Genomic DNA, 12,399 nt, shown 5'->3' with positions numbered 1-12,399 from the left:
GACGCCCGCTGACGCTTCTTCGGGCAAGAAGCAGCCAAATGTCCAGGGTCCCCACAGTAAAAACACAACCCCTCCGATCGTCGTCTGTCCATTTCCGTCACCGATAGACGGGACCTGGCGGCACCCAGCTCCATTGGCTCCTCCCTCTGGACTGGGGGCTCACGCACAACAGGGGCGGCAGGGGTCTGTGGGGTGGCACGGCGACTCTTACGCTGCTGCAGCCGGGCATCGATCCGCAGACAAAGATGGATCAGCCCATTCAGGTCTGAGGGAATGTCCACGCGGGCCAGCTCATCCAACATCTCCTCTGACAAGCCATCCTGAAAGGCATCCACGAGCGCAGCCTCATTCCAGGCGGAATCCTGGCTAAGCAGCCGGAAATCGCTGATATAGGCCTGTAGGGGGCGCTGACCCTGCCTCAAAGCTTTCAGACGTCGGGTGGCGGTCTGCGCCTTAATCGGGTCCTCGTACATGAGGCGCATATGGTCACAAAACCCCCCAAAGTTATCCAACAAAGGGCTAGGCTGTGCCAACAGAGGCGTGCCCCAACGAGCTGCATCTCCCGACAGAAGGCTCAACACGAATCCCACCTTATCTCGGTCAGTGGGGAAATCAGCTGCTCTCACGCTGATATAAAGCTGGCATTGTCCCAGGAAGGCAGGAAACAGTTCTGGTTTACCAGCAAATTTATCCGGCATAGCTATCTGACATTTCCTCCTGGGTGGGGGGGCAGCATGTACCTGAGCCTGCAGTTGTGCCACCTGAGTGGCCAGCAAGGTGAGTTGCTGGTTGAGCTGGGCATTCTCGGCAAGAAGCTGCTCCATCGTAGTATTAAGGGGTGGGTGGCTGAAAGCAAACTGTTCTGAACCAGCCCTCTTCTCGCACCCCTAATCAAAAGAAGAGACTGGAAAGCGTCCAAGGCTAAAAGGCTTCTGCCAAGATTTAATAGTAAACACACAAGAGCTTATCTTCTCAAGCAAAAGAGTTGCTTTCAGCAACCAGCCCCTCCCCAAACACTCCTTTTATAGAGAGCTCAGGGCGTGGTCTCCCTGTGCCTCCTCCCGAGGAGTCCCATAGCCTTCCTTTGTTTGTCCCTGCTCGACTGCCTCCTGCGTCGGGCGTCCTTGAACAGGGCCAGCTGTGGGTCATCATCCTCCGCACTCTCGGGCTCACACAGCTGAGCAGAGGTTCCCGGCTGAGGACTCTGCAAAGTCTCCAAATCATCATCAGCCGGTTCGTTTCCCTCCTCCCCCACATCTGAGTCCTCCGATACATCGGAGCCGGCTGTCGGACCCACAGGCTGACCCTGAGTCACAACATGTCCAATAAAAACAATTGCGGAGAAAACTTTATCTTTCTCTTAAAAATCTTTTGAATGTTCCACCAAATTTTAATCCAAAAAGCTTTTATATTTCTACAAGTCCAGCACATGTGAAAATAGGTAGCTTCTAAACTACCACACCTCCAACAAGATGTTCAAGTATTAGGGAGGATAATTATTCTAAATTACTGATACAAACAAAAATGGACTTGGGAAAATGGGGTAGGATACAGTTGTCATTATTAGGAAGGGTAGCCACGGTGAAATCTTATATTTTGCCAAAATGGAATTTTTTTTTCCAGACAGCACCGGTTAAACTTTCGATGAAATTTTTAAAAGAGTTAGAGGGGGTAGTTTCTAGATTCGTATGGCAGGGGAAACGGCCCAGGATTGGAAAAAAAATGATGCAAGAAATTAAGGAAAGAGGGGGCCTTGGCCTGCCGAATTGGGAACTTTACTATCAGGCTGCCCTTTTAGTTTGGGGCAAGGAATGGATAAGTTTAAGGAATAATCGATTGTTGAGTTTAGAAGGATTCGATTTGTTGCAGGGATGGCATGGTGCTCTTTGGCGGGAAGGTACTCCTCCAAGCAAACAGTTTACTCGTCATTACATAAGGGATATACTGATTCGGAATTGGAGGCGGTTCGGGTCTGGATGGGGAGGAACAGACTTCAGCTCAACCCTGACAAGACTGAGTGGCTGTGCATTCCGGCATCCCGGGACATTCCAAATGTTCCATCTCTTTCTATGGGGGGTGAGCTCTTACCCCCCGTGGATAGGGCTCGCAACTTGGGAGTCCTTCTAGATTCACGGCTTACTTTGGAAGAGCATATAGTGGCCGTGACTAGGGGGGCTTTCGCCCAGGTTCGCCTGGTGCGCCAGTTGCGGCCCTATCTGAACCGGGATGCCCTGTGTACAGTCACTCATGCGCTCGTGACCTCTCGCCTTGACTACTGTAATGCTCTCTACATGGGGCTTCCCTTGAAGACCACTCGGAGGCTCCAACTGGTACAGAATGCGGCCGCGAGAGTTGTCTTGGGAGTTTCCCGGTACTCCCATGTTACACCTTTGCTCCGCGAGCTGCATTGGTTACCAGTTGTCTTTCGGGTGAGGTTCAAGGTGTTGGTCACGATCTTTAAGGCCCTACATGGCATGGGTCCGGGTTACCTCAGGGACCACCTGCTGCCGGCATCGACTCCCCTCCGCCCTGTGCGTTCCCACAGAGAGGGCCTCCTCAGGGTGCCGCCAGTCAGGGAATGTCGACTGGTGGCCCCCAGGGGGAGGGCCTTCTCTGTGGGGGCTCCGGCTTTATGGAATCAATTGCCGGTGGAGCTCCGGATGGCACCAGACCTTCGAACTTTCCGTCGGGGCCTGAAGACCCATCTGTTCGAATTAGCTGGTCTGGCCTGATGGGGGATTATGGGCTTTTAATTGTTTTTAATCTGTACTTCTGTTTTAATTGGGCATGGATTTAATTCTTTTTAATTTTTGTATAGTGTTTCTTATGTATGCCCTGTGAACCGCCCTGAGTCCCACCAAGGAGAAGGGCGGTATATAAATCAAATAAACTATAAACTATAAACTATAAGGGCCAAGTACTATGTGCAAATTCCGTGTTGGTTATCAACCTTGGAAGCCTTGACCCATCCGACCCTACTCAAGAAGGGAAGAAGACCAACTTACAAAGAACTTTTAGATAGCGGGGGAGAACTCAAAACGCGACAAGATCTGGCTCAGCAAGGGTTTCAACTGGAGTGGTGGGCCTACCTGCAGATTCAGTCAAGGTATAAGAAGGATAAGGAAGGAAGGGGTATTTATCTGAATCTGCAGGAATTAGATAAGATTCTGCTGGGTCCGGAGAAAGGGATGATATCTAAGTGCTATAAATTGTTGCTAATTAGGGTAGTATGGGAGGAGGTGGTAAAAGACGCGATGATTGCCTGGGGGAAGAATTTTGGTTATGTACTTCCACTTGAGAAATGGGAAGACATTTGGTGGATTAATATGAGGCTGGTGGTTTCCACGTCATATAAGGAGAACATATACAAAATGCTTTATAGATGGCATCTCCCTCCGGCTAGACTTTCCAAAATGTTCCCCGGATTGTCGGCCGATTGTTGGAAGTGTGGTAAAGGGATTGGCACGTATTATCACTTATGGTGGACATGTCCAGAAGTGGTTAGATATTGGATGAGGATTCAAAAATGAATAGAGGAAATTACAGGGTGTTTAGTTGATCTTAAACCAGAGACGTATCTGCTTGGCTTCAGACCTGGAAATATTAAGAGGGGAATATGGTATTTAGTTTTACATATCTTAACGGCGGCGAGGATGGGGTATGCTCAATTTTGGAAGGCAAATCATACTCTGCCGGATGAAGCTATAATTAGGAGAATACTTGATTGTGCAGAAGCAGACACATTGACCAAGAAGTTGAAGGGTAAAGAAGAGACACCAGCATTTCTATCATGGAATAAATGGTATATTTGGATGGATAAAAGATTAAAGAAATGAGGGTGGCTTGGAGGTTGGTCAAAAATGAAGTGATACAGTTTTTGTTAATGAATAAGCTTTGGAGTTGGATAGTTATAAGAGATTTAATGAGTGGAATATAATTGTCAGTTTAGAAGTAGATATAATTTGAAATTTTTGAAATTGTTTTCAATTTTTTGATTTCTTCGTTTTCTGTATATTGTAAATGTTTTTTTTGTCTTTGTTGGTGTATGGTGTGTTTTTAACATGAAATGTAAATAAAGATTTTTTTTAAAAAAATTAATAAATTCAATTCAATTCAATTTATAGACATCTGCAATTTTTCCAGTTCATAACAGGAGAGATGTCATTCTCTGTCTCCCATTTCTAATCAGAATACTTAATACTGAGATGATGAAAAATTTGGAAAAGTAATTGAACAAAACCTACCTATTTCACATAAAGTTTCAAAAGGAGACCAGAGGAAGGGATTTAAACTAAGGCTCTTTTGGTAACATTCAGATCCTTTGGTAAGCCGATCTGTCTTACTGTTAATGAAAAAGAGAAGACGGGTAACATAGAGGAAAAACAGTTCAGTGGCAAAACAATAAGAGCCAGCCGTTTTCCACAGACTATATAATTAACTTTAGAATTCTCTCTTGCACTTGGTTAGCTGGATGTTGGAAGGTTAAGTATTTAATAACTTGCATTTCTTACATAAACTTTATGCAAACTATATATTCCTTAAAAAATAAACAAACATGAGGACAGTCAGCTAAGTGACTTTAACAGAATGTCTTAGTAAAATGACATTGGTAAAACTGTCCAAACATTTTTGAGTTTTGTATCTCAGAAAGGTGGGGATTACTATAAAGATATTTCTCTAACTTTGTAATGAAATCCAAGTCATAGAAACTGTCTAACAATGAGATCCACTAACATACATGCCAGTGATGAGTTCAACATATTGGGTGAGGATAGTGAAGGAACAACAATTTATCCCCTAAAGTAGAGAAGCCATACCTGTACACATGACCCAGAAGGGACAGTGTGAAGCATGCATAATCTCTAAACTCTGTCACAATATCCTCATTACTTTTCTGTTTGCTAAACACTCCACCATACAGAATCAGTTCTCCTTCTGCAAATCTGATTAAAGATAATAAAATAGAAATTAAGAAAAATAAACAGTAGAACAAAGTAAAATGAGAGGAATAGAAATGAGGTGCATAAGGTTTAAATATCAGCTTTCCTATTTATAAGATGGAATCCTCAGATGCAGTTCCTTGTTTACAGAAAATGAACAAATCCTCTCTCATGCATTTGTTGAGTTTACTGTTTTACATTTAAATAAATATTCTGTCTATCCTGTATTGAAGCTTGCAGACAGCAACTTCTCTATGCTTTGCTTGTTAAATTGCAACAAGAAGGATTTCTCTATTAATGACACATTTATTGCAAGAAGGCAATAAAGCAGCTCAGTCAGTAGTGACAGAAATTTGCTGATAAATAGACATCAAAACACAATCCTTATACCACTTCTGTGCTAAAGCAGTGTTCCAATATCTCAGGGGCTGCCACATAGAAGAGGGAGTCAAGCTATTCTCCAAAGCACCTGAAGGCAGGACAAGAAGCAACAGATGGAAACTAACCAAAGAGAGAAGCAACCTAGAACTAAGGAGAAATTTCCTGACAGTTAGAACAATTAATCAGTGGAACAACCTGCCTCCAGAAGCTGTGAATGCTCCAACACTGGAAGTTTTTAAGAAGAGACTGGACAGCCATTTGTCTGAAATGGTATAGGGCAAGGGTGTCAAACTGCCGGCCCACAGGCTGGATGCGTCATCTGGAAGCCATGCCCACACCATTGCCGCCAATGGCAAAATAGTCCCGATATGTCTCGTGACGTCACGTGATGTCATGAGTTTGACATGGGTATCCTGCCTGAGCAGGGGTTTGGACTAGATGACCTCCAAGGTCCCTTCCAACTTTATTATTGTTATTGTTATTACATGCTTAATATTAGGGCTATGCAATGATTTGGAGGATGTTGAGGCACTAAAACAGCATTTGTCCACAGAGAGGTATCAACAGGTACTACATGAGTGACCTCACCTGTTGTAAAGCACCTAAAGATCGAACAGATTCCTAAACAACTTAGGTGACAACTTTGTCATCCAAAAGGTAGAGGAGGGAACTTGAAGAAAAGCTATACTGGACCTAATTATTGCTAATAGAGAAGAAGTGATAGAGGGAGGTGAAGTCACTAGAACCTTGGGTGAGAGTGACCACGTCATATTGGAATTCAATATAATGCAAACACAAGCAATAGAATACAGGTGGAACTTGAAAAATTAGAATATCGTGCAAAAGTTCATTTATTTCAGTAATGCAACTTAAAAGGGGAAACTAATATATGAAATAGACTCATTACATGCAAAGCAAGATAGTTCAAGCCGTGATTTGTCATAATTGTGATGATTATGGCATACAGCTCATGAAAACCCCAAATCCACAATCTCAGAAAATTAGATTATTACATGCAATCAATAAAACAAGGAGTGTACATAAAATAATATTGGACCTCTGAAAAGTATAAGCATGCATATGTACTCAGTACTTGGTTTGGGCCCCTTTTGCAGCAATTACTGCCTCAATGCGGCGTGGCATGGAAGCTGTCAGCCTGTGGCACTGCTGAGGTGTTATGGATATTCTAATTTTTCGAGTTTCACCTGTAGATGTACTGTTTACCAGCCAGTTACAAATCCATCTGCTGGTGATGCTGTCTATCCCACATTTTTCTAGTTTCCCAAAAAGTAGGTTGTGGTCTACTTTGTCGAATGCCTTGCTGAAGTCTAAGTATACTATGTCCACAGCATTTTGCTGGTCTACTAATTTAGTCACTTTATCAAAGAATGAAATAAGATTGGTTTGGCATGAACTGTTTTTAACAAACCCGTGCTGACTTCTAGTTATTACTTTAGTTTCTAGATGGTCACAGATCTGTTTTTTATTATCTTTTGCAGTATCTTCCCAGGTATTGATGTTAGGCTTATTGGTCTGTAGTTTCCTAGGTCTGTTTGTTTTTACATTTTGGAAGATAGGAACCACATCAGCTCTTTTCCAATCCTCAGGTAGTTCCCTGGTGCTCCAGGATTTTTTAAAGATATGGTAAAGATATGGTTCTGAGACAACATCGAGAGCTCCTTCAGAACTCTGGGATGTATTCCAATATCTCAGGGGCTGCCACAAAGAAGAGGGAGTTAAGCTATTCTCCAAAGCACCTGAAAGCAGGACAAGAAGCAACGGATGGAAACTAGTCAAGGAGAGAAGCAACCTAGTACTAAGGAGAAACTTCCTGACAGTTAGAACAATTAACCAGTGGAACAACCTGCCTCCAGAAGTGGTGAATGCTCCAACACTGGAAGTTTTTAAGAAGAGACTGGCCAGCCACTTGTCTGAAATGGTATAGGGTTTCCTACCTGAGCAGGGGGTTTATTTATTTATTTATTTTATTTGTATACCGCCCTTCTCCCGAAGGACTCAGGGCGGTGAACAGGGCAATGCATGTTAAAAGACAAAATACAAAAATTAAAAGAGATTAAACAGAATGCACACAACTCTTACAATAAGTTAAAACACAATAAGAAAAGTTAAAACACATTAATAAAACCCAACCCCATCCCATCAGGCCAGGCTACCTTGTTCGAAGAGGTAAGTCTTTAGATCGCGCCAGAAGGAGCGGAGGTTGGGCGCCATCCGGAGCTCAACCGGAAGATGGTTCCATAAATCCGGCGTGCCCACAGAGAACGCCCTCCCCCTGGGGGCCACCAGTCGGCATTCTTTGACCGGTGGCACCCTGAGGAGGCCCTCTCTGTGGGAGCGTACTGGGCGGAGGGAAGTTGATGCCGGCCGCAGGTGCTCCCTAAGGTATTCCAGACCCATGCCATGTAGGGCTTTGTAGGTCATTACCAACACCTTGAATCTCACCCGGAAGACAACTGGAAGCCAATGCAGCTCGAGGAGCAGAGGTGTAACATGGGAGTATCGGGAAACTCCCAACACAACTCTTGCGGCTGCATTCTGTACCAGTTGGAGCCTCCGAGTGGTCTTCAAGGGCAGCCCCATGTAGACAGCGTTGCAGTGGTCCAAACGAGAGGTCACGAGCATGTGAGTGACCGTACGTAAGGCATCCCGGTCTAGATAGGGCCGCAACTGGCACACCAGGCAGACCTGGGCGAAGGCCCCCCTAGTCACAGCTACTATATGGTCTTCTAAAGAAAGCTGTGAATTTAGGAGGACTCCCAAGTTGCGAGCCCTATCTACGGGGGGTAATAACTCACCCCCCATAGAAAGAGATGGGATATCCTGAATATCCCGAGATACCGGTACGCACAGCCACTCAGTCTTGTCAGGGTTGAGTTGAAGCCTGTTCCTCCCCATCCAGACCTGAACCGCCTCCAGGCAGCAGGACATCACGTTGAGGGCATCACTGGGGTGGTTTGGGGTCGAAATGAAAAGCTGGGTATCATCAGCATACTGATGATACCCAACTCCAAAACCACGAATGATCTCACCCAGCGGTTTCATGTAGATGCTGAACAGGAGAGGTGAGAGGACCGACCCCTGAGGGACTCCACAAGCGAGAGGCCTTGAGGTCGACCTCTGCCCCCCTGCCAACACCGACTGCGAACGTCCCAGGAGATAGGAGGAGAACCACTGAAAAACCGTGCCTCCCACTCCCAATCCCCTGAGACGCCGCAGCAAGATACCATGGTCAATGGTATTGAAAGCCACTGAGAGGTCTAATAGGACTAGGACAGAGGAATATCCCCTGTCCCGAGCCCTCCAGAGATCATTCACCAGGGCGACCAATGCCGTCTCCGTGCTGTACCCGGGCCTGAAGCCTGATTGGTACGGGTCTAGATAATCCGCTTCATCCAGAACCAGAGGGAGCTGATGCGCCACCACGCTCTCAACAACCTTCGCAAGAAAGCGAAGGTTGGAGACCGGACGAAAGTTATTTAAAACAGCTGGGTCCAAGACAGGCTTCTTGAGGAGAGGTCTCACCACCGCCTCCTTCAAGGCGGCGGGGAAACTACCCTCACTCAAAGATGCAGATATAACCGCCTGGAACCAGCCTTGTGTCCCCTCCCGAGCTGCATAAACCAGCCAGGAAGGGCACGGGTCCAATAACCATGTGGTGGAGCTCAGCCTCCCCATAATCCTGTCCACTTCCTCCGGAGTCACAGGATCGAACTCCTCCCAGATAACATTGACAAGACCACCCGTGTCCTGATCGTCAGACTCTGCCCAGTCGGAGTCCAAACCGGTCCGAATCCGAGCGATTTTGTCCGACAGATGTTGACTAAACTCCTCGGCACGTCCCTGCAAGGGTTCCTCCCTCACCTCCTGATTAAGGAGGGAGCGGGTCACCCTAAACAGGGCGGCCGGGCGATTATCTGCGGACGCGATAAGGGTAGCGAAGTGATTAGACCTCGCCACCCTTATCGCCGTGAGATAAGACCTAATATAGGTTCTTAGTCGCAATCGGTCGGATTCAGATCGGCTGGACCTCCAACAGCTCTCTAGGCCCCGTCTCCGATGCTTCATCTCCCGGAGCTCCGCGGAAAACCATGGAGCCCGCTGGGATCTGCACTGGGTCAGGGGCTGCAAGGGTACAACTTGGTCAAGTGCCTCTGTGGCCGTCCTTTCCCAGGCTTCCACTAAGGCATCCGCCGAGCTGTGAGCAGAGGAGGCAGGTGGGGACCCCAGCGCTGCCTGGAACCTCTCAGGGTCCATTAAGCGCCTGGGGCGGAACCATCTAGTTGGTTCAACACACCCACGGTGAGGAGCTGCAAAACGGAAGACCAGCTGCAGGAGATGATGGTCGGTCCATGACAGGGGCATAACAATTGGAGAGCCCCCACCAAGATCATCTAACCACCGTCCGGATAGAAAAACCAAATCAAGGGTATGGCCTCCCACATGAGTCGGTCCATGAATTACTTGCGTCAGGTCCATGGCCGTCATGGAAGCCATGAACTCCTGAGCTAACTCAGATGATCCTCCCAGGGATGGTAGATTGAAGTCACCCAAAACCATGAGTTTGGGGAACTCAATCACCAGCCCCGAGAGGATATCGAGAAGCTCAGGCAGGGCTGCTGCTGTGCGACTAGGCGAAAGGTACACCAGCAGCAAGCCCAACTGCGCCCTAGGACCACATCTCAGGAGGAGAGACTCACACCCAACTATCTGAAGAACGGTGGCCTCCTGCAGACACAAGGTCTCCCTCATAACTACCGCCACTCCCCCGCCCCTACCCTGAGCCCGAGGCCGGTGTAGCACCCGGAAACCTGGTGGGCAAAGATCAACCAGAGGAATACCACCCTCTGGGCCCAACCAAGTCTCCGTGATGCAAGCCAGGTTGGACTAGATGACCTCCAAGGTCCCTTCCAACTTTATTTATTATTATTATTATTATTATTATTATTATTATTATTATTATTATTATTATTATTATTATTATTATTATTATTATTATTATTATTATGTGAGGTCCCTGTGATTTATATTCATCAAGATAAGACAGGTGTTCTCTAACCATTTTCTTGCTTATTTTAATTTTTATTTCTAGTCTGCCTTTTTCAGTTAGGTTTTTGGTAGGTTGGACTATAGTTTCTTTTCGCATGAAGACTGATGCAAAGAGGGGGACTTCCGGGTGGCTCTCCAGAGTTGCGGACGGTCGGAATTGACCGCTGGTCCCTCACTGCTGTTTAAACTGCGGAGCAGCCGACAATCAGATGCTCCGCAGCGTGAAAACCCCACTCCTCGGGTGAAGAGGGGAGGGGGAGTTCCCAGGTAGGGGTAGAGCTCCCCTAGAGCCCCAGAACGTTTGTTCTGGGGCTTGAAGGGTGAGAGCCCCCCCGAAGCCTGGACTCTTCTGCTATCAGCAGAACAAGATGCTGAATCCACTCCTGCCAGATCTGATTGACATCTAGAAACATTGTTGCAGCAGAGCGGATACAGGAGTCGTATAAATAGCAAGTACAAGGCTTTAACTCTCAGAAAAAAAGAAAACTTTTTTTTTGTCTCAATAACTATTTGGAAAAGAAAGGGAAAATGGCGCCTGACTGAAAAGGGAAAAGAGAGAAGATGTTTTTTTTATAAGAAGCAAAGGGGTTTTTTTTTCTTTCCTCTCTCACTTCTTTTATATTGAAAGTGTTTGCTGGGATATTGAGGAGGAATTGGACTTTAAATTTGACCTGCTTAAATTTACAAGATTTGGTTTAAGTTGTTAAAGGAGAAGAAAAGTGAAAGTTTGGACGGAGAGTTAATTGGTTATAAAATGGCTTCTAAGCCTCCTAGAATCCCTGTTACTAAAAGTGCAGGGACATCACCTGTTCAGCAATCTGGATTGCAGTCTTTGACATCATCCCCCGCAGCTGCTCCACCTGTAACTTTAAAGGACTTACAAGATGCTTTAAAAGTGGCTTTAGCAACTCAGTCTGAAAAAATAACTGAACAGGTGGCTGTGCTTATTGAGGATAAGAACAAAGAAATGCGAGAGGACATTCTGTTAGCACTTCAGGTTGTATTGAGACTCTAAATGAACGGGTGGAAGAGGTGAAACAAAATAATCTGATGTTGGAGGACAAAATGGGTGAAGTTGAATATAAAATGGATAAAACGGAGGAAGAGGTTGTGATGATACAATACAGAGATATGGAGTTTGCTCTGAGGGTCAGAGGTTTGAAAGAGAATCCTCAAGAGAATTTGCAAGAGATGCTGGCGGATGCCCTGGCACCTAATTTGGGGTTTCAACCTGAAGATTTCGTTGGCGAGAGAGATAAAGCTTTTAGAGTTAGCTCCTGGATTGCCAGGCAAAGGAAATTGCCAAGAGATGTGGTGGTGTATTTTACGAAGAGAAAGATAAGAAATGAGATTATTCAAATTTTTTATAATAAGAGATTTAAAATTGCTGGTCAGGAGGTTTTGATTCTGAAAGAGATTCCCCCAAAAGTTTTGAGAAAAAGAAAAGATTTTGCTTTTCTGGCAGAAGAATTGAAAAAACAACTGCTTCAGTTCAGATGGGAGATACCAATGGGGATTGTGGTGAATTTTGCTGGAATAAGATACCGTCTTAATACAGTTCTGAAGGCATGAGATTTTTATACTAATGTATTGAAAGCAGGTTCACCGCCATCTTCAGAAGATAAAGAAGGAAAGGATGAAGGAGAGCGACAGTCACAAGAGAAACAGCAACTTTCTGAAACTGTGCAAGCCTTGGCTATAGTAGAAGAACCTATGACTCAAAGAATAACTCGGGCTGCATCTAGATGTAAGGCACAACAACAACAACGGCAACAGGATCAATGTTTGATGATTACAACTGAAGAATCAAGTGAAGCAGTGGGAGGAGCGAGGCCGAAGAGACAGATCTCTGAAGATCTTCAGGAGGTGCTCCGGAGGCTTCAAGTTGCAAAAGATGGCGACAAAATTCCTGACTTGGAATGTTAATGGTTTGAATTCACCACAAAAGAGGAAGAAAATATTTCAGTATTTGAAACATTTTAAAAATGACGTTGTATGTTTGCAAGAGAAG

The 12,399-nt window shown here is 45.6% G+C and overlaps 1 protein-coding gene across 1 annotated transcript in view; it reads right to left on the bottom strand.

Annotated features, from left to right (window-relative positions):
- LOC308676249 (cell division cycle protein 27 homolog) overlaps positions 1-12,399 on the bottom strand; it is a gene marked incomplete at both ends in the record, with an annotated part of 185,951 nt that overhangs the window by 134,731 nt on the left and 38,821 nt on the right. Inside the window, 2 exon segments of the mRNA XM_081342064.1 lie at positions 4,245-4,342; positions 4,818-4,943. Of these exon segments, the coding sequence (XP_081198190.1) occupies positions 4,245-4,342; positions 4,818-4,943 (224 nt within the window).

The sequence above is a fragment of the Vipera berus genome, assembly GCF_964194415.1.
Source record: "Vipera berus genome assembly, chromosome: W".
NCBI classification, from domain to species: domain Eukaryota; kingdom Metazoa; phylum Chordata; class Lepidosauria; order Squamata; family Viperidae; genus Vipera; species Vipera berus.
This window is presented reverse-complemented; position numbering and strand designations above follow the sequence as displayed.